General features: G+C 49.7%; 4 protein-coding genes across 4 annotated transcripts; 2 read left to right on the top strand and 2 right to left on the bottom strand.

Moving 5' to 3' along the window:
* Positions 1-11,158: 11,158 nt before the first annotated feature.
* On the bottom strand, positions 11,159-12,213 carry HOO65_030089 (mitochondrial folate carrier protein; the record flags this gene model as incomplete). Its single annotated transcript, XM_071002298.1, has 2 exons — positions 11,159-12,044; positions 12,092-12,213. 2 exons carry the CDS (start codon positions 12,211-12,213, stop codon positions 11,159-11,161), a joined length of 1,008 nt encoding a protein of 335 aa, XP_070859768.1.
* Positions 12,214-13,690: 1,477 nt separating this feature from the next.
* Positions 13,691-16,304, top strand: HOO65_030088 (Elongator complex protein 2; the record flags this gene model as incomplete). Its single annotated transcript, XM_071001899.1, has 3 exons — positions 13,691-13,822; positions 13,885-16,085; positions 16,154-16,304. The coding sequence occupies 3 exons, from the start codon at positions 13,691-13,693 to the stop codon at positions 16,302-16,304; spliced, it is 2,484 nt and encodes an 827-aa protein (XP_070859767.1).
* Positions 16,305-17,875: 1,571 nt separating this feature from the next.
* HOO65_030087 (RF-1 domain-containing protein) lies at positions 17,876-18,617 on the top strand (the record flags this gene model as incomplete). Its single annotated transcript, XM_071002384.1, has 2 exons — positions 17,876-18,079; positions 18,186-18,617. The coding sequence occupies 2 exons, from the start codon at positions 17,876-17,878 to the stop codon at positions 18,615-18,617; spliced, it is 636 nt and encodes a 211-aa protein (XP_070859766.1).
* A 690-nt stretch (positions 18,618-19,307) lies between these two features.
* HOO65_030086 (actin) lies at positions 19,308-21,107 on the bottom strand (the record flags this gene model as incomplete). The annotated part of the gene is made up of 5 exons (XM_071002076.1): positions 19,308-20,310; positions 20,456-20,486; positions 20,634-20,689; positions 20,877-20,907; positions 21,101-21,107. The coding sequence occupies 5 exons, from the start codon at positions 21,105-21,107 to the stop codon at positions 19,308-19,310; spliced, it is 1,128 nt and encodes a 375-aa protein (XP_070859765.1).
* Between the last annotated feature and the right edge of the window lie 809 nt (positions 21,108-21,916).

Raw genomic sequence — 21,916 nt, 5'->3', positions numbered from 1 at the left:
GATCTGGTGAACTGTTTTGTACTGGCTGTCCTTTCGCCGGCATGCCAGATGTGTTGAAGTGGTTGAGAGGGGAACTTGGGCTGTCGATGGAGATGGTCTCATACATGATATGATAGGAAAACGAGGCCGAAGGGTGCAGGAGGAAGCGCAGAAAAGACCATTCTCGCGCGTAGCCTCTGCCCTTGCTCTTGGTGCAGGACAAACCTGGCACGCATGCGTGCGCTACCAACAAACCACCTGCCTTTTTACTGACGCCCTTGGCTCTTTATCTTCTCTTTTCTTTCCTCTGGCTTGCCTGCTTGCCTCGCTTTTGCCGAGGGCCTGGCTGTCATGGGGCGGCAGCAAGGCTTTGCAGATCGTGACCTGGAAGGAATATCCCCCAGGCTTTGGCTTAGACTTGATGTGGACTTGGACTTGGACCTGGACCTGGACCTGGACCTGGACTTGTACTTGCACTTGCACTTGCACTTGCACTTGCACTTGTTTTTGGTCTCCGCGACCTTGTTTTTTTTCATCTTTTTTGTCTCTTCGCCCTGGTCCCTGCTCCTCTGTAGACGGCTGGCCGGTCCCCCGCCTGCTCTTCCTCTTCCTCCTTCGCTTTAGTGTCTGCTTGGTCTGTTCCCAGTCTTCACACGTAGTCATGCTCTAGGCTCCCGGCGTGTTGATTTGCTACAGTGAGCTCAACTATACCCAAAACCCCTGTTCTGGTTCCTCCTCTTCCTGTTCCTCTGCCCCTTCCTCTTCCCCGTTCTCATACTTTTGTTTTGCCGATTCCCAGTTTCTGTCTTCTGCTCTGCCCCCCCCCTCCATCTTCACTGCTGTGCCAACAGGGAACTAGGCTCCAAGGCTCCATCAATCTCAACTCCGTATGAGCATGACTGAGTAAGTGCTTTGCCTCATCTCCGCATCCTGTCCACACATTTCACTCTCAGCTTTATCCCTTGATACCTGCATGTTTCTAGTCCCTCTTCTTCCTTCAAAGTAGAATTTGTGATACGTCACGTACATATATATCTTATCCAGCAAAGCCCCCGTGATGACTCTCCCTCCCTCCCTCGAAGAAAAAGCCAAAAAGCAGCACGCTTTAGAGGATGAGGGCATGGGGCTCATGGATTTGATATTATCTCTCCCATGCTCTCTCCGCTCCGTCTCCCTTGCGGTCTAACTGCTATTGTATTATTTTGTCGATTTTCACTTTGCCCTCCTGCCCCTCGGTCTCGCATTCTCTAGCCTAGCCGGCCTGAAGCAGGCAAACTCGGCTTGACGCACCTATCACACAGCCAAAGTTTATATTTGATGTTCCTGCAACCCTGCAAGTCCCGTCTCCCCTCCCTGTTGGCGTCTCCCTCGGGTCCTGATGAGCTATTAGCAGATATTACGGGTGGTGTGTGTGAAATTTCACTACGCAGTAGCCTGTTGTTGCTGTTGTCTTATTCTTCTGTCTTATTTGTGTTTACGGGTCAGGGCGCGCGGGCACGAGGCTAGTCCGGCCTTCGCTTCGCCTTAGTGCTGAGCCCTTGAGCCTTAAGAGAGAAGACAAAGAGGACGAGAAAGAAGAAGAAGAAACAGCCGTCGAAGCCATGTAGAGGGAGGCTAGCCTAGTGCTCGTAGCTTCTGGTGGTCGTATGCCTTATAGTGTGACTGTGATTATGATAGTGTTCAGGTTGCAAACCTGTTTTTAGGTTTTTTGTATGTTTTTTTTTTTTTTTTTTTTATTTCTCAACATTTAGCCCCATTCTTATACGTTCGTATGTCCTTGATGTATATAAATAGTCTGTATACATGAGCACAAACCCGCGCACATGTGCATATTGTTTAGACAACAGCAACTTCAAGTCACGCTAATCAAGGCTTAACTCGTACCTCAAACGGTCCGTAATAACAAAGACCAGGCCAGCAAAACCGTTCCCCCAAACGGAAACGAAAGAAAAGCAGGAAAAGACCCGGCCTAGACCGCCCACAGCTCAGCTGTCCATGAGTGTTGCATTTATTGCCCAAAATGGTGGGCCATGGTGTGTGGTATATACAACAGTATAGGGGGTAGGCCAGCAGTTGGCCGTAGCCGTAGGGCCTATGAACGGGCCAGAAGATAAAGAAGATAATAGAGGCGTGCTATAGAAAGACGTGGGCGGGGGCGTAGCTCTATCCCTATGGCCAGTAGAAGACAGAAGAATAGAGAGGAATATGAAGGGAAAGCGAGAGGGATAGTGGACGGCACCTCCAGGACTGCTTTAATTTTTTAATTTTTAATTTTTTCTTTTTTGTGCCTCCTTCTCGACTGCTGGCTTTTGCACTCTCCATTGTTTTTGGCTTCCTCGTATCCCCTCTTGAGAACAAAGAACTAGACTGCAAAAATCTTCAAAGGGATCTTCTCCTTCCAACAATTCCATTCTCTTCTATCCTCTGTTCGGCAACACAAATCAGAGACAACCTCCCCCCCCCTTAAGCTCTATACGTAAAGGATCCACTTGACGGTTGGACTTTAGCTGGTCTCTGTGTAAGTGGCGTACCCTAACCCTATGTGTGTCCCAGTGCCTGTCTCCCTCTCTCCCTCTCTCTCCCTCTCTCTCCCTCTCTCTCCCTCTCTCGTTCTCTTTCTCATCTTCTTCCTGTCTCTTTTTTTTCCTCTCGTTCTCTCTTCATTGGCCCTCTTCTTCTCCGCCGCGTCTCTCCCTGTTTGTCCACAGACGAGCTGACTCCCCCTCTCCCATCTGATACGGCCCTTAATTGGGCAGATCACTTTTGACCCAAAGCCCGGCCAGTCAGCAGGCTTAAGAGCACACCGCAATACGCTGCAGGGAGGACGGAAGAGAACCCGGGCGAGCCTTTGGAGAAGACTAGGGGATGCAGTTCCGGGTTTCATCATGACCTATAGGGCCGGGGGTGCCAGAATATTGACAGGGGTGGAGGGGGCAACAGAACCTCCAATGGCGTGCAAAGCTGTGAATTTGCAGAGTAATCATGTAAGCAGAATAGCTTTCTCAGGTGCTTTCACATCAGCTAACGGGGCTAAAACCAACGGCAGCCATCCCTTGCACCAAGCCTTTGCCGACAGGTCAGATTTTTAGTGTGATTATGGCGAATTTGCTCTGCTTTCTCTGGTTCGTCACAATTCGCCGGCCGGGGGACAAGGGAGCAAGGAGACGGGGGACGAGAGAGAGGTTTGACAAGCGGCCCTTGTTCTGTTTCTGTTTTGCTATTCCCCTGGCTTGGGCAAGTAGCAGACGCTTCAACAACGGCCTTGCATCCGTTTTGAGAAGGCCTTTTGGTATGATGCGGAAGAGCACGAAAGCCGAACTGCCACGGGCGGGCCTGGGAGATGTGTAGCCTGGGAGAGAGATTTTAGGCCCCCCAAGATAGACACGGACTTTAATGCCGAGGAGGCTTTTTTTTTTTTCCATTCTAATTCCTCCCTCTTACTGGCTGCCCCCCCGAGTCTGGTGAAGGGATAGAGCCTGCTTGTTTGGCCTTGTCCACCACCGGCCAGAAGGCAGAACACCAAGAAAGCTCTTGCAGCTTAGGATCTAGGGTTGAGGCTTAGGCAAGCTCTGAAATGCTGTGACTCTTCTTCTTTCTTTTGAAGGACGATCTCGATTGTTCTAGTGGCTTTTCTCTCTTTCTCTAAGACTTGGGGACAAGAAGAAAAGCAATAAAAAGGACCTGCAGACGCGGACAAGCACAAGCAAGGTTGTGCCATCCTCGTTCTTCAATGCACACTTCTGGTGGCCAAGCATATCATACTGTGAAATCCAGAGCCATAGAACCGCTCTAATATCAGAACATAACAGATATATACACATCAGCAGACTCTGACTCTCTTGTTCTCATTCTGTTAGTTTCTTCCCCTTCAAAGCCAAAGAGGAATCGTTGCAATATGAGCTGAACTGCAGAGCCTGCATAACGGCTGCTCCTCCGATCATATATTTTAATCATTTTATGATAGAAACAGGGAAGCTTGAACCAGAAGAAGTGCACACACATAAACACAAGCTACAACTCGCTCCACCAGCAGGGATCTGGCCTGGCCGCCAGAGAGAGAGAGAGAGAGAGCAAGCAGAAGGATTGGAAGAGGGACCACCAGGTTCCAACGGGGAAAGCAGGAAAAGCAGAGCCTACGCCAGTGGGCGGGCCAATAGGCGACAGCAGAGAGCATGGGCTGCAGTGAGAGCGAGGTGCGAGCAGGGAAGACTAGACTTGTAAGCTTCCAGACTTGTGGCTTTGCCTCTCCCACCGGGCCTGCTAGCCCGCCTTAAACCGGCTTGTATTTTCCCGAGAAGCGGATAGGAAAAAGCAAAGGTACTGACTGGCCCTTTTTTTTTTTTTTTTTTCTTTTCTGGCGTCCAAGCTCCTTGTTAGTATGAAGAGAAGCCAAAGGAGAGCCCAATATAACAGCTATCTGATGTTGCACATCTGTAGCCCTAAGCCACGAATTACTAGGGTTACACATTACAGGCTCAACATGTTTCACATCACGTGACACACACAGCACAATAACCTCACCCAGTCCCCGCCAGTCCAGGGTCAATGTCATTGTTCTTTCGACATGATATCACGAGCCGCAGCCACAACATCTCCCTGTCCCTGGATACTTTAATTTGCGTACTCCTGTTGCACTGTATGCGCCTGCAAACAACACAGCAAACGGCGGATGCTGCCTAGCGTTCTCCTTGCTTGGCAAATGGTATACATTACACAGAGCAGACAAAAGGAAATCAAAGGGATACAGCCACACATGCACTCCCCTCATGCTAGCCTACACATCACGCGCATACACGCATTAAATGAGTATGCATGTAATATTGCTAGGTAGGTAGTGCAGCTGTAGTTCGCAGTCCTGCATGAAGCAAGGCACCGAGTAACGCGTTTTTGTTTTTCCTACTTGCCTTGGTTTTCCGGGGGTTTTTATTATTATTTTTCTTTTCCTTGGCAAGGGCGAAACAAGAGAAGACGGATGGAGAGAGATATGTCGGTCTTGATGCAAGTTGTATGAATGAAGGAGGGGAAGGGGGGCCGCGAAAATGATGCATCGTGTACATGGCGACTAATTAGCTGTTCAGCTGTGGACGACGGCGGGCGGACAGGAAGTGAGATGAGAGGGAGAAGGATGGGGGAGCAGAGCAGAGCGACCGGAGATAGCGGAGACGGCGAACAAGGGATGCCGGGGCTTCTTTGTGTTTTCTTCCATGTCTCGTAACATCGGAAAGATAGCACGTGAAAAGGGAAGATAAAGATTGCTGCTGGCTGCATGATCTGAAGCAGGAAAAAGAAACGCAAGGGAGGAGCACCAAGGGCAAGGAAAAGGGAAAAGAGGAGCCAGGGAGAGAGGCAGAGGCGAGGTGAAGATGTGGAGAGGCAGACGAGCAGACAGACGAGCAGACAGGCGAGCAGACAGACGAGCAGACGGACGAGCAGACAGACCGGCGACACACACATAAACACACACACACACACACACACTCACACACTCGCACTCTCTCTCGCACACTCGCACACACACATAGCCGGCCAAACAAACAACCCACTGCGGGCCTGCGAGGGCCTGCCCGCTACGAGTGTGTGTATCGAGGCACTTTTCCCAGAGAAAAAGCCAAAAGAGCTTTTCTGCGGCGTCATTTTATGATATATCACAATGTCCAAGCCCGCACGCGCGTCCAGCTGAAGTGCTCAAACAATAGTCAAGGAACAAAAAAGAGAGAGAGAGAGAGAGACGAGACGAGACGAAACGAAACGAGATGCAGAGGAGAGAAATAAAACGGCCTACGACCCAAATCAGAAAAGAAACCCTGCCATTGAACTTGAGCTTGACTGGATTTGACATGGCTGCACTAAAACAAAGGGCCATGCCATGCCATGCCGCCCTTTTGGTGCTGAAGCCCACGGTCGTTGAGCTAGCACACACTGCCATGACACACAGACTTTGACAAGACCTTGCTCATCTGCTCGCCTGTTTATTTGGCTTTCACAGTATCGTCTCGCTTTGTGCCCCCCCCCCCCCTAGGCTTAGACGAAAGCCTTCCCAAGGGTCCTTGGGCTGGGGTTCGAAGATGGAAGACATCGGGAAAATAAAGTGACAGGTCAGATGTCAAAGAGCAAAACCGAGTGTGAGGGAATTACACAGAGGAAGAGGGAGAGAGACAGACAGCCAAGACACGCTGAGAGAACAAAGGGAGAGACAGAAGAAAGGCAAAGAGAAGGGGAAGATGCAAAAAAAAAGAAAGAAAAAAGGAATATCAAAGTGCCTCATTTCACACGTGAAGCTACCATCTAGACTGCTGCAGAGAGCTCACATCCCCGGATGGCCCAAAAGAAAAACAAGTACCAAAAACAAAACGCGACAGGAGAAAAAGAAAAAAAAGCACCGATCTTGCCGCCCGTGGCTCTTCTAGCCATCACTTGGTCTTCTGTTTCTCTGGCTGCCCGCCCCGGCTGCTTTGCTGGCTGCTTGCCTGTTTGTGGCTTGCTGTCCAGGCCTTTGTTTTCTTTTTCCTTTCCTTCTCGTCATCGCTTTTTGACATGTCCTTTTATACTTTCTTTTTTTTTCCTTCTTCCGCTTCAATTGGTGGCTCTTTTGTCACTGACCTGCTGGATTATGCTTGTTACATGCACACCCTTCCATGGCATAACCGTTCCTGGACTGTGATACATCATAACATGCTTCCCTTTTTTCTTCTTTCTGTCATTTACAGGCCCTGCTGCGAATTCATGGATGTATGCATGTTTGCACGTAGATGTGTACATGCCTCTTCTCTTCTCTTCTTCTTGTGCGTTACTCCTGCTCCTTGATATCTAGGCGGCTCCATTCAAGGGAGAAACAAACAAGGCCAGAGCACCAAGCGGAGATCAGATCGGAGAGACAGCCAGACCAGGTTAAGCCAGGTCGGATCAGGCCTGGGAAAGAGGGAGAACAAACGCAGCAGGTGTAATGATCCCCGCCCGCGTGCGTCTGTGTGCGTGTCAGGTACAAGTCAAGCCGGGTCGATTAAAAACGAGCAAAGCGGGCGCGTTGCTCCCTGGAGAGAAACATCCCGTGCTGGTGTCCGTTCGCCAAGTATTCAGCTGGAACTCGAGGATTCTAGGGTCTTGTGGTGTAAGAGTGACGCTCCAAGTACGTAGCCTAGCTCGGCTGTCGAGCTATAGCGTCATGAGCTCCAGGCAAGCAGAAAGGCTGGAAAGAATAGCCGATCAAGAGCAGAAGACGTCGAGGTAGACGGAGAAGGGGGGAGCATCACAAGTCTGTGACTAGGGTTAAAGACCCTTAGAAGCCAGCAGCCGCAGGCCAGCGTATATCATTCGACGAGGTTGCGTTGAGCTTGAAGGGCCTGGACAATGGACAACGCGCTGCCGTCAGCAGGAAAAGGGTTCTTAAAGAGCCGGGCTAGTGATAAATTTGCTGCAGGTCTCAGCCTAATGTTAGGGGCAGCTTTGCCAAAGTGAGCACAATGCAGTGGGTTGACTGAGGGCGCAGGTAGCCAAGCCAACTAGCCTCTCCCAAACAAATGCATTGTTCTTCGCCACAATGCGGCTAGACGGACTGCCTTGACTAACAAGGCGTTGGGTGGTTGTCTTACTTGGAGGCTCCAAGGGCTTCAAAGACAAGGTATCCCGAGCCAATGCAGATGCAGTGCAGTCGTCGTCGTCGAAGAAAAAAAAAAAAAAAAAAAAAAAAAAAACAAAAAGGGGGCAGACAGGCAGAACAGTGGTAAGAGAGTCATTGCATATACGCAAAGCTGCTGTAGCATACGCTCGCTCGCCTTCAGCAATTCATGATTCAAAATTGGCCACGCTACTCTCCCCTATGCGCCCCCTCCCCTCTCGCTGTCACTCTGTCACCCTCTGTTACCTTATCCTCCCCAGGTACCCTGCTCGTGTCTGTCCAGCTTTTGCTCTAGCCCCTCCAGCCGCTCCAGCTTCCTTGTCCGATTCTCTGTTTTCTCTCTCTACACTGCCCACACAACAAGCTCGATCTGCCCTGCCACTGTGGTATCCGTCCTGTTCGCCCTTTTCTTGGCCCTCTTGTTGTCATGCTCAGCAAATCGAGGCACACACGCAAATACGGATTGGCATAAAAGACCAAGACCAGCAGGCTCAAAGCGGGATGCATTCACACGTACGCGCACACAGTTGCACCCAGAGCTGCAGCGACACATAAACGGGAAAAGCAAGTAAAGGGCAATTAAAGTCCCTTGCTTCGGTGTTGCCCCTCAGCCTCTCTGTCTTCCAACACGGCACAGCATACTCCACCCAAAAGCCCCCAAGGCCTAGTTGCAGTGCAGCGCAGTGCAGTTCTTGTGTTTGTATTCTGTTTATGTATCTGCATGTGTATTTGACTCAGCTGTCAGGGGAAAAAGCCAAAGGGGGAAAAGGAAAGTGAAAGAAAGAGGGAGAAGAGGTCAAGCAAGAACAACGACAGAGGGATGGAGGACAGAAGGAGGACGCACGCACATGTGTATGTGTGCATGGCTTGGCCCTCTCGGCCGTTATGCCAACTTTTCCCATATGTCTTGGTCGTCTTTTCTTGTGGCTCTGCTTTGCTTGCTGGCCTAGCCTGGGCTAATCTGGCACTGCATAACCGCCAGAGGAGAGCGGAGAAGATTGGAGTTCTGTGCCTACAGTTAAGGACTCTCGCCCCCCCCCCTCAGAATAACTAACAACTAGTCCAACTTGCTCCAGTTGGATCTAGTCTAGACAGAGAACTTCGCCCAGGCCTAGACTCCTGCCACTACTGATTGGCGTGATGTGACCTGAACTACCGTTTCTCCTCTCGCCCTGGCTTGGCTTAGACATCTTTTCCCGCCCGGCTTTGCGAGAAGTATGCATTTACACAATCACACTACTCGTGCCTACACTATAGAAAAGACCGAAGCGAATGCGGATGGCTACACTGAAATCTTCTCTGAAAGGGAATAGAAAAGAGAAAAGGAATAAAAACGAAAAAAAAGCAAGACATTGTCATGCATGGTAGGGAGACAACTAGACAGACATCAACCGCCCTCATGGAGAGTGACTCTGTTTGTGAGTCTGTGTTTGTGAGTCTGTGTTTTTGAGTGTGCTTGTGAGTGTGCCTGTGAGTGTGCCTGTGAGTGTGCCTGTGAGTGTGCTTGTGAGTGTGCCTGTGCCTGTGCCTGTGCCTGTGCCTATGCTTGTGCCTATATGATTCTTCTTCCTCCTCCTTTAGCACAATGCATATATCTTCCCTTATTCCTTCTTCAAACTATGAATCTCTTTTCTTGTAGCTAGTCTGTCTTAACTCTCCACGCTATCGTCCCGTGTTTATAGCACTGGGCCGGCCAGGATAGAGGAGGAGATTGCCCACGCACCTCCTACATCCATCTACTCTCCGTCTCTGTTCTCCCCTCTTTTGTTCTTTCTCTCTTCCCTCCTGCCCATGCCCATGTCTCTACCCATTGTCTCGTTTTGCCCACCCCTTGCGTCGCCTTCCCCGAGCTTACGCTGTGATAAATGATAGTCATGGTTCTTGGAGCCTTGAGAATGGGGAGTGAGCCTTGGCGCCATAGAAGACTCTAGTCCTCTATTTCTCCTCTCCAGTTCTCCGGCGCCTTATGCAGAGTGCAGGGGGGGCCACTGCTTGGCCATACGAATGCAAGACAACGAGGAAGAGGCAGCACTAGGGATGGCTGCAAACGGGCCACTCATAATGCAGAAGGACGGCCTTTTAGACCTTCGTCTTGCCCTTGGTTTCTCAGCCTTTAAGTCGAACCGAGTCACACAGCTTCCAAACTGTAGATATAGGCAGTATGTGTAGTGCGGAGTATGTGCGTGGTTATCCGTGGGCTCAAGAAGACCTAGCAGCTGCAGAGCCTTAACCTGCTCAACACACAGCGGCCACAAGACAAGAAAGAGCCCAGCACATGCCATGTTTCTAATATGTTGGGCCCTCGTCTTTCTGCTTCACTCACTCCTATTGTTTGCACAATCGACCCCCCCCCCCCCCCCTCGCCTTCGCCACCATCATTGTCTCGCCCCCTCTTCTCTTCTCCTGCCTGGTCTAGTCTCTGCATTTGCGCCCCGCCTGCTCTATTCACATCCACACAGTAGACAAACTACTAGCGCTTCAGCTTAGTTGAATTAATGCTACAGACGGAGAGGCATAATACTAGGAGAGCTAGTGGGGGTAAGTGGCTATATTATCGTTGTGATATCAAATACACGACCCCAAGACACGACAAATGGACAACTCAGACTACAGTAGATAGCCGGTTGGCAAGGAATATGAGAGAACAAAGAGATCAAATGATAATATTCATGCTGCCCCCCGCCCGTAGCATGCTTCTAGACACCCTTTGAATACTTTCTGTGCAACTTATTTGTAACAATATCATTGGTCAACCTGCAATGGCCTTTGCATGCACCCACACCTAGCCAGGTTGCGTTATGCTACGTCGCAGTATAATAGAGCATATAGAAAGAAGTAAAGGGGATGCCGTGGAAGATGGACGCCATGATGGGTTTCTTCCGAGCGAGTTCCTTTTTTGTTGTGCTAATGCCGCACCCTTAGCAAAGACAGGAAAGAAAAATGAGATGGGAGGGGTGTGTCCAGTTCTATGGCAAGCCGGTTAGGCATGTATTTCCGGCCCGCTCGAAAATCTCGTCCGGCAACTCAGATGGTCTAGCCACATATAAAAGGTGATCAATAGACGCTCAACGCATGCTTAGCCACATGGCTGTACACATGTAAAGCAGATGTTGGAGAGATAGCTCATACGGATGAGATGTATAGGAGGGAAGAAAAAGGAGGAGAACAATGGAGGGTTCGGATCCGGCAAGACTAGTAGGCCTCAGTTGTGATGCAATGTGAAATAAGAGCGACTGTAAAGCAAAGCTTGGGAGCCTGAGCACTGCGTTGTTCTCATCCCCCTGCAGGCTTTCTTGCAGGATTTCTTTTGTCCTTGTTGCTGTTCGCAAATAGGTGGACTCTTGTTGGATCTATGGGTGATGTGTGTGTGTGTGTACGTATGCATGTGTATGCATGTATGTTGTCCGTACGTATTGTATGTTTGTGGTTTGCACCTAATGCCCGCCTGCTGTTATCCCACCTTCATCCCGCTTCTCCCCATGACACACTCCACACCCATATCTTGCATAGACACATATAGGCACCGTGTATATATGCTTTATGATGCCGCACGGTACATATTGCTCACATAGCCTTCAGTTGGTGCTTGACGTTCTCATACACCAAGAACGTCACCCACGTTGCTGGCATGACCCGTAGCACTGCTGGTCCAAGCCCGCGATAGAACCCCCTTAGGCCCTCCTCGCGATAGACCCTACCAGCCACACCAGCAACGCCTTTGCCAAATCGCTTTTCTGAGTCATAGTTCTGCATGCGTGCACGTATGACCTGATATGGATACGTGGCTGCGCCCGCAACAAGCTTGGCTAGAGTTGAGATTGCCAGCGTTCCTTGAACATCTAACCGTTGGATATGTTCTCCCCCACTTGGCTTTGTAGCAGGAAGATTAATGCTAGACCCATTGCGACCACCAGGCTGTGTTGCAAGGTACATCCTTTTTAGCGGTTCGTATACTGCAAACTGCACTGCTCCGTGTGATACGCCCATTAGGCTGACCAGCACGCCGCGGTAAAAGCCTGAAAGACCCTCTGTGTGGTAAATGGCACGCACCCCTTGGGACATGCTTTGATACGCGCCCTCAGAGGCCCGATCAGATGAGAGCATGCGTGTCTTAAGCACCCATATCGGATTTGTGAGCATGGTAGTCGTAGCACCCGCCATAGCGGATGCAAGAAAGTGCTCGTATGGTGCAAGGAAACCACTATCGTTATGTGCATGCGCATGATGTCTGCCAGACCGGAGCGACACAATCAGCTGTTCAGCCTTGGCTTTGAAGAAAAAAAACGATGCCCATCCGGCCGCATTCCCTACCAAGTTTGGAGTTAGACCGCGATAGAAGGCCCGCATGGGCGTGTCATGAGCTACGAGGCTCCGCAGAACCCCAAGTGTCGTTAGCCCTAGCTTGCCGCCTGTAGCCGTGGCACTGCGATATACTGTGTATGGGTGGGGGCTGAGTTAGCATAGATGATATTGAAGCAGAAGCAAAAGTTATCTCACATACTCTGCATTCGCGTCTTAACAATATCCAACGGATGGACGACAAGTGTAGCCACGGAGCCGGCCATCAAGCCGGCTATAGATTCGATGGAGGCTGGAGAAAGTGGGCTTTGTGATGGCATCTTAAGGTTGGCGGGTGTGTTGCCAGAACAGAAAAGGAGGTTAACCCAAAAGGAAAAGAGCTAAGAATAGATGCTAAGCTGTTGTGATTTCATGGCGTCATAATGGAAATTTATCGTTGTTTAGTTGCTTTGGCTGTGTTAGAGTGAAGGACTTTAAAGGTGAAAGGTTTTCTTTTTGGCCTCTTCATAAAATGAAGTTTTTTTTTGGGGTTCGATCCCAAATTCGTAATTGCTAGTTTTGATGGTGACACTAAGGACGAGTAATAACTACAACTACCGCCAAAGATATATGGCTAAAAGGAAAAAAGATTACAGAAATAATTCTTTATTTCTCACAGTCTTCATATCACGATTAAACAGGGCCAGACGTCTTTCTCTTGAGATTTTCATTAACAACAGGCTCATCTGTGGCCAAAGTACGCTTCATGCTCCCTTTCCATCCCAAATAGTAATTGTACAAATGGAGCATCCGTCCATAGACTTCTCAAAGAAGCCATCTCTAGATCTGCTTCCTTACTTCCTCCACCGTGCTTCTAGTCCCACCCAAAGTGCGTAATGTGTTTTTGTTACAGTTAATCGGAGTTGCGCCCAGTGCTTTGCTTTCCATCTTCAACTGGCCTGGGCTTTGGCTTAATTCGAGACCTCAGCTAGTGATGTCAGTTGGTCATGCATCAATGTCTTGCCTAGCTGCTTATGAGAGGGGAGACAGGAGGCTGAAATATTAGTTAGTATGCCGTTTAGAGATCTATAAGGGATAGAAAAATACGGACCGGATGATAGAGGGACGAGGGTAGCTGCGCGTCAGGCCTAGAGTCGCATATATATATGTTAGTAAATTAAGCCGTCTTGGGTCGTGGGTGGCTTCGCGGAAGCTCGCTCGCTCTAGAGTCTGTACATACCCAGGTACAGAATGAAGGGAATATATCCGCTACACGGCAGGCGAAGGGTTAGTTAAACCAGTATCCAGAGATTCATTTGCTATGCACTAGAAACTCACTAGTGGACGACGACCTGTGAGACGTCAATCAGACGGCCGATGCGTTCCTTGGTCTCCTCGGAAAGGGTGAACATAGTGGGCGTAATTTGTCAATATTCAGGAGCACGAAGGCGTAGAAAGAATAAGCTTGGGTTTGGCGGTAGCCTAGGGAAGTCTCGTATAGTTCCAAGTCGCGTTGGAGCAGATCTAAAATTCGTGGAGCGGTGCGGTCGTTGATGTTGTGCAAAACCCTCCAAAACTTTTCCAGCCTTGTCACAAGGCGGGGAGGGTTAAGTATTAACCCTAACAAACAGCTCCGTTCTTAAGTTGCTAACTTAGATGCGGGGGGTTGCGTTTTAGTCACTATGACGCTTTGTGCAACAACAAAATTATTGTGGCTCTTGATGACCAAAACCATTAATGTCACGACCATAGATACCTGTGACAGTCTGGCTTCGATATAGAGATTGTATAGGTCACGGCAAATCAGACTCTCATAAGATGTCTCCATTCCAGATTACCACGGAGTATATCTCCACCGGTGCCAATAGACACACGGCTGTAGCTGATTGGAGCTCTCAAGGGACGCTGGCATTCGGCGCAGACGTAAACATTGCGCTCTGGGAACCTAACGTAAGTGATACATAGCTGTACCGCTGTCTTTTAACTGCTGTTGACAAGTTACCATTGCTTAGAGTTCGGTCCCACGGGGTGTCTCAACGCTACTTAGAGGGCACAAGGAAACCGTCAAGGCCATCAAGTTTCTACCCCTCTCAACCAAATCATCCTCAACATCAGACGAACAGTTCATGGTCTCTGGGTCTGACGACAACTCGCTTAGACTTTGGTCTATTAACAATAAAACGGGAAGCCACGAAACATTGCAGGTCCTGTTAGACCACCAAGCTCCTATTCACTGTATAGCGGTGCTTAAATCTTGTTCGTATGAAAAAGGCGTGTATCTCGCCTCAGGCAGCGCTGATGCCACAATAAAGGTGTGGAGATTTGAGGACCGACAGCTGAAGCTTGTGCAAAGCATTCAGACAACGCCAAGATACTTTCCTCTAGCATTGGCTCTGAGTTCTTTAGACGAGTCAGACGGCACACTCATACTAGCTGCAGCTGGCACCAAGACATTCATCCAAGTTTTCGTCGCCAACGTGTCCAACCTAGGAAGCCTGGAGTTTGGTTTACAGACTACCCTTGTAGGCCATGAGGGTTGGATTCGATCATTAGAGTTTGTGCGTGAGGTTGATAGTGACCCATGCAGTGATTTACTCATGTCCTCTGCCAGCCAGGACAAGTACATCCGTATTTGGCGAGTGCACCAGGGTGTCCAAACCCCCACAAAGCCATCGTCCGAGGCTGATCCCTCACGGCAGAGTTTGCTTCCAGGCAAGACACCATCCAACAAAGCGCACGTCTTGAAAGCTGGATCTAAGGATTTCACTATTACCTTTGAGGCTCTTTTATTGGGCCATGAAGACTGGATTTACAGCGCACAATGGCTCTCGCAGCCAGACCAAAAGCCTAGGCTTCTCTCTACCTCTGCGGACAATACTCTGGCCATGTGGGAGCCTGACGCGGACTCCGGTATCTGGATTAGCATGGTTCGCCTTGGAGAGATTAGCCGTGAAAAGGGTGCTACGACCGCGACAGGCAGCACAGGTGGTTTCTGGACAGGCCTATGGAGTCCCGATGGCAAATCTGTGGTATGTCTAGGCCGCACAGGCAGCTGGAGAAGATGGAAATACAACGACTCAACCGACCAGTGGCACCAGGAGATCGGCATATCTGGTCACGTAAATCCTGTGACTGGCATTTCTTGGGCTCGCAGCGGCGCCTATATTTTCTCCACGTCTTCGGATCAGACCACACGTCTGCACGCACCATGGAAGGGGGCAGTTGGTCAAAACACGTGGCACGAAATGGCGCGGCCGCAGATTCATGGCTACGATCTCAACTGCATTGACAGCCTCGGTGATCGCCAATTCGTCTCAGGAGCCGATGAGAAGCTGATGCGTGTTTTCACCGAGCCTAAGGCCGTCGCTTCTCTATTAAATCGCCTCACGGGGACCGAAGTCGCTAGCGACGCCATGCCAGACTCAGCAAACATGCCCGTGCTAGGTCTTTCTAACAAAGCCATCGAATCTGGAGACATAGGCGAGCAACAGTCGGAGGCACCCGGAATACGCAAGACGGCCTTAGACCTTGACCACCCTCCCTTTGAAGACTCGCTTTCGCGGTACTCTCTATGGCCTGAAGCCGAGAAGCTGTATGGTCACGGATACGAGATATCATGTTTGGCTAGCAGCCACGATGGTAACTTGATTGCCAGTGCGTGCAAGGCCACATCGACGAACCATGCTGTTATCCGACTATTTGAGACAGGCAAGTGGACCGAGATTCGGCCACCGCTTATGGCTCATTCTCTAACGGCGGCACGTGTGCGGTTCTCTCCTGATGATACCATGATTCTCTCCGTCGGTAGAGATCGCCAGTGGGCGGTCTTTGCCAAGGAAGCTGGAGAGACACAGATGGAAACAGAAGCTAAGCAAGAAGCAGAGGCCCATTTCAGCCTCAAGCAAGCCAATCCTAAGGGCCATTCGCGCATGATTCTTGATGCAGCCTGGGCGCAGTGCCTTAATCCGCGTGGCTTTGCCACAGCTGGCAGAGACAAGAAGGTTCATTTATGGGTCGAGAAGAACGGCGCCTTTGAGCTAGGTCACTCTCTGGCCTTTGATAGCGCTGTGACGGCAATTGACTTTTCTTCCCAGTCGCACAATGCAGGAAAGCAGATTCTCGCTGTAGGGACTGAGACTGGTAATATTTCAGTCTGTATGCTGTCTTTCGGTGAGACTATTGAAGTCGTCTCTAACACGGCCTTGAGCCCCGAGTAAGTTTTGAGCCCCATGTCCAGCGAATGAGCGCGTAACACGACGTTGTCCTAACATATCTCCCTAGATTCTGTCTTCCAAAGCCGGTGTTACAGCTTGCCTGGAGACCCGTAGAGAGTTCTGAGACCCCGGACGAATGGCCTACATCTTATCTATCTGTTGCTGGAGAGGACAGCTCTTTGCGTATCTACGTTCTGACTAAGAAGGAAGACTTATAGCGGCGAGGGCAGAGCCCAAGACCTCTGGTCACTGAAAAAAAAAAGGAAGAAAGGAAATTATAATGCTTGCAGTACTCTAAGAACTAGTCGTATATAGTCACTCCTTTTAAAAGACATTAAAAAGTATTATTAAAGCTTTGTATAAAGCAATTCGTAGGTGTCGTGCTACATTAAACCACCGAATCTAGACCGACTTTCCGCTCCTACCACCCAAGTAGACACCATGTCGTTCAGTTCTATGACCCTGTTTTTTATATGTCTAAAGGGAAGCCCATCGAAGGAAAGCAGTGGCATGAGGACGTGCTGACCAGACCAGCACCAGTCAGCTCCGACATGCACTTACTTCGCTACCATGCTTCTATCGCGCATCCATCTCTCCCCATCCCTATTACCCTACAGCTCACGAGGAAAAGCTAGCCGTGCCCTCTATAGCTCGGACTTGGCAACACTCCCAGCTCCCGCCGTAGCTACGTTTACCACGGTCTGTGCCGCCGTCTTAGCCAACGTCACAATGTCACTGGCTTCGTCGCCATGCGCATAGAACCAGGCACGGTTAACGAGGAATTTGATATGTTGTGGGAGATACAAAAGAGTTGCAAGACTGAGAAGGCTGAGGCCCAGGAATAAGACGGAGTCTAGAAAGATTTTAAATGCCTATGTTAGTCATACTTGGACTATAACGGTGTTTGGAATGTGCCAGTATCGCCATACGATCAAGACTATGGCCAAGATGAAATGGAACTGGGAAAGCGCCCCTCCCTAAAAGCGGAAATGCTCTGGAGGAGAGCATGAGGACAATACGCACAGAATAAGAATCTTTCAAATGGCGTCCACATGTTCACTGCGAAGCTGACCTCGATTTGGTACATCTTGCGGTTAAACCACCTAAGAATCGGGCTTTGTGCCATTGTGTAGGGTCTAGGAAGAGAGGGATGTCGAGAGCCGGAAAATATAGAATGGCGAGATAGAAAAAGAGAAGAGAAAAAAGGTGAAGGCGGTTGTTTAATCTCGTCGCGTTTCTTGTATTGCGATCGATGCTTGAGGAGAAAAAAGGAGGTCGATAAAAGGAAGATGTTACCTATTGCCGAGCCGTTTGCTGTACCGTACAATTTTTTGTTTGATAAAAAGAATAGCGCAGCGATATATTGCAGTAGAATAGAGGAGTCAGTCAAAACGGATTGATGCCGTGCTCATAAAAGGTAGAAAGACAATGTGTGGAATTATTATTATTGTATGGATAAGCTAACCAGTGAAGATGTTTGGCCATTACTTCAACATATCTGGATATGTTCCCCTGTACTAGTATGTTAGTCTTATTGGCCCGATAAGGCAAGCCTCTGCTTATCTTTACGGGGCTAATCCTGGTGAGCTCACCGAAAATCACTTTGGTCTTTGCCAGTCACCGAGGCTTCACATAGCACACCGAGAAGCTTGGCTTGAGCTACACCAACCAAACTTTTGTTCCTTCCACAACTCTCCGATCACGACTCACCGAATATTCTTATCCTTACTCTACCATACACCTCTCTTAATTGCAGCTGTTTCCCTAATTCAGCTGTTCCAAAACCCAAATGGCAGCCATTATTAGCACACTCGCCGGTCGTGTAACCCAATCCAGCTACATAACGCTCCCAAACGTTATCGTAAGGCCGTTCTCTGTCTTTACAGTGCTATTTGGGAAGCATACCCAGCTCCCGCCTCGACCAAAGCCACCGCCGGAGAGTGAGATCGAAGAAAGCTTCCTCAAAGGCAGCGGGCCGGGTGGGCAGAAGATTGTGAGTTTGAGCGCATGGCCTTTCCAGAGTCTTATCTCTTCCACACAGTCACACTTACCCGGCGCTCAAAAGCTAATCCATTCAATTCGCTTTTGCTTTGACTTAGAACAAAACCAGTTCCGCTGTACAACTCAAGCACATCCCTACTGGGATCGTTGTCAAATCGCAAGCGACTCGCTCCCGCACCCAGAACCGTAACATCGCACGCGAACTACTAGCACAACGCCTTGACGAATTGTACAAAGGCGAGAACAGCCGCACAAACATTGTCGCTGAGATAAAGAAAAAGAAGCAACAGAGCGCAGCAAAAAAGAGTCGCCGCAAATATCGCGCCCTTGAATTACTTAAGGCCGGTGCAATTAACGAAATGCAACAGAGTGACAAAGAATGGTTGGATGCAGCACAGGATGATGGGGCCCAATCAGTGGAGCCAGAAGAGAGCGGCTTTGATGATGGAATACCTGGGGGTCCAGCAGTAGGCACTGCTGTATCCAACCCTCGGCCTTCATCCCCAGTAGTAGCCAAACAATCCCCCTAGCTGCTTAAGCTTGAATCATCTTGTCTTCCCTCCCATCCTCGGGCTTGTCTGACCTAGATGCCACAAATCCCTTTCATTATACTAGACCACCTATTCATGCATGCACAACACAGCTTTAGCAAAGAATCATTCGTATGGCACCTATCTTCTCCCTCTAAACAGATCCTACTTTCTTCTACCTCCCCCCTCACTTGTCCAGACTTATTCACATACGCATGTTCAAAATCACGGAGAGCATTGGTGCTTGATCAAGAGACTCTGGAAAAAAAAAAAGACATCAAGAATAAATCTAGATAGCTATAAGAAACACTAAACGTAAAGCATGAAAGGTTGCGGCAATAAGAATAAAAGAGGTAGCGACCGATTTCCCAGTAGGCCAAAGCTTTTGAGTCAGGATCAAAGTCGTCATCGTGCAGGGTACGTAGGCGGAAGATAAGGAGCCTCGCCTGAGTCTGTTCGACATGACTATAGGACAAAGTCTTGGAGTAGGTAAGAACAATGACAATGGTGGCAGAGATGCTCGTAGAAGCGGACTGCCACCTTCCAGTCCAAGAGTCAGACAAAGGCGGAGAGACAAGGTAAAGAGGTGATTGTGAACTTGTATTGTTGCGCTGCAATTGACCAGGGCCCTCCAGTTAGCCCCCCGCATTACTCTATATAACAACCCTAACGACCAACAACTTACACATCTTAGAAGCACTTGCGGTGAACGATCGAAGGACCGCTCTCGTCGTACTCCTGCTTGGAGATCCACATCTGCTGGAAAGTCGACAGCGAGGCCAGAATGGAACCACCAATCCAGACGGAGTACTTGCGCTCGGGAGGAGCAATGATCTTGACCTTCATAGAAGAAGGAGCCAGAGAGCTGATCTCCTTCTGCATACGGTCCGACAGGCCAGGGTACATAGTAGTACCACCAGACATGACGATGTTGCCGTACAAGTCCTTACGGACATCGACGTCACACTTCATGATAGACTGCCAAGTAGTGACGTGGATACCGCCGCTTTCCAGACCCAGGACAGAAGGCTGGAACAGAGCCTCAGGGGCACGGAAACGCTCGTTGCCAATGGTGATGACCTGGCCGTCAGGAAGCTCGTACGACTTCTCGAGGGTGCTGGAGTGAGCAGCGGTCTGGATCTCCTGGTCAAAGTCCAAGGCGACGTAGCAAAGCTTCTCCTTGATGTCACGAACGATTTCACGCTCGGCAGTAGTAGAGAAGGAGTAACCACGCTCAGCCAGGATCTTCATGAGGTAGTCAGTCAGGTCACGACCGGCCATGTCGACACGGGCAATGGCCTGAGGCAGGGCGAAACCTTCGTAGATGGGAACGACGTGAGTGACACCATCACCGGAATCCAGGACGATACCGGTGGTACGACCGGAGGCATACAGAGACAGGACGGCCTGGATAGAGACATAGAAGGCGGGGGCGTTGAAAGTCTCGAAGACAATTTGAGTCATCTTCTCACGGTTGGACTTGGGGTTGATGGGGGCCTCAGTCAACAGCACAGGGTGCTCCTCGGGGGCAACACGCAGCTCATTGTAGAAGGTGTGGTGCCAAATCTTCTCCATGTCATCCCAGTTGGTAACGACACCGTGCTCGATAGGGTAGCGCAGAGTCAGGATACCTCTCTTGGACTGGGCCTCATCACCAACGTACGAGTCCTTCTGACCCATACCAATCATGATACTGCATTGTGGATGACAGGTTAGCTACAGTGATTGCAGTTCAAGACGCGGTGCTTCGTTTCTTAGCTCCTTCTTGGAAGGATGGCCAAAGCGGATCACCGCTTCTAGGAGAGCTGAAAAAGGGGGCAAATATTGTGAGAACTTACCCATGATGTCTGGGACGACCAACAATCGAAGCTATGACATAAAGTTAGTTTTTTGTGGCTTATGAAACACCAGCTTTCAATGCGCTATCATTGGGTATGCTGATGGGTCTATGTGATTTGTGTGCGGCTGAATTGGCCAGCTATCAACATTTAAAGCGGGGTACAGAGAGCAACTTACGGAAAACAGCACGAGGAGCATCATCACCGGCGAAACCGGCCTTGCACATGCCGGAACTGTAGCATTTTGTTAGAAAATAGGTCGAAAACGGTCATTACGTGTTGTCATGTTGAGGCGTAGCCATTGTTATTTCGAGGTGGGACAACATTGGCGAACAATGGCTAGCTGAAGATAGGGGGAGGGGTTTGGTTCGGAAAGGCTTGGGCTCAGTGTTGAGAACATGAGCAAGGTGAATGAGCTTACCCGTTATCGATGACGAGGGCAGCAACTTCCTCTGTTTAGGAGTAAAAAAGCCAGTTAGCTTCAATTCATCAAGTAAACCATTGTCTCCGCGATAGCCGCTGATAATTTGCAGATGCAGCATCAACAATAACCACGGTGGCCATCTAGGGGGCTTCTAGCTAGAGCTAGCACAGTGGCTACCAAAACACCAGATAGAGCAAAAGAGGGCGCGGGTACAAACTCACCTTCCATTTTGGCGGCTGTGGATTGGTTGGAATAAAGTAAAAAGAGACAAATACAATATTAAAAGAAGCTCACACGATATCCTGATCGAGCAAGCAGACAAGAAGATGAAGAAAGATGAATGGGATGGTTATGAAGACGAGGCTGTTCACAGAGCTTGAAGAAGGGAAAAGAAGGAAGAGAAATAGAAAGAGGTGCAAGTTTACTCGGGGGTCGCAGCAGAACACGAAATGCATTGGGAGTGGTCCAAATTTATCTAGTGGGGAGGCCAACAAAGACGAACAAGACAAGCCTGCCTGCCTCTATTGTGTCCGTGCTAGCAGTGCCAGCGGACGCAGGCTCAGGTACCTCATGCGGCGGTGGTCCAGCCAAACAAGTACTAAAAGGTGCAAAAAGATACATGCCACCCACAGTGTCCCACCTGGCCGCCAGGGGAAATCTCTCTCGCACAGTGTACAAGAGCCCCTGAGTTGGATGTTATTTGCCAGGACCCAAGCCGGGGCCCCAGGCTTCACTTGGTCGCCCACAAAGGCTACTGCTCAGTCTCTTCAGGGGGCCAGCCCCGCTCCAGCCCCTAAACACTCAGTACTCAGTGCGTGGTGGCTGGGAAGGAGCTACCGAGACCGTACTCACCGGGTGCGTGCCTCTGCAAAAAGGTACACGTTCACACAGTGCCGCATGTTTATCAGCTCGCTAGTAAGCTCTACAGCAACTCCAGCGGCAGTCAGGCTTTTGATTCGCCTCCTAAGGGCTTTTTTTTGTTGCTTGTAGCGGCTTCCTCCTTCCTCGTTTTTCCCGCCTGCTTGACTTGTTTAGGC

This window comes from Ceratocystis lukuohia, assembly GCF_044167205.1.
Source record: "Ceratocystis lukuohia strain C4212 chromosome Unknown Supercontig3_pilon, whole genome shotgun sequence".
In the NCBI taxonomy this organism is placed as follows: Eukaryota; Fungi; Ascomycota; class Sordariomycetes; order Microascales; family Ceratocystidaceae; genus Ceratocystis; species Ceratocystis lukuohia.
Note: the sequence above shows the minus strand (reverse complement) of the source record. Positions and strands in the feature narration are given on the sequence as shown.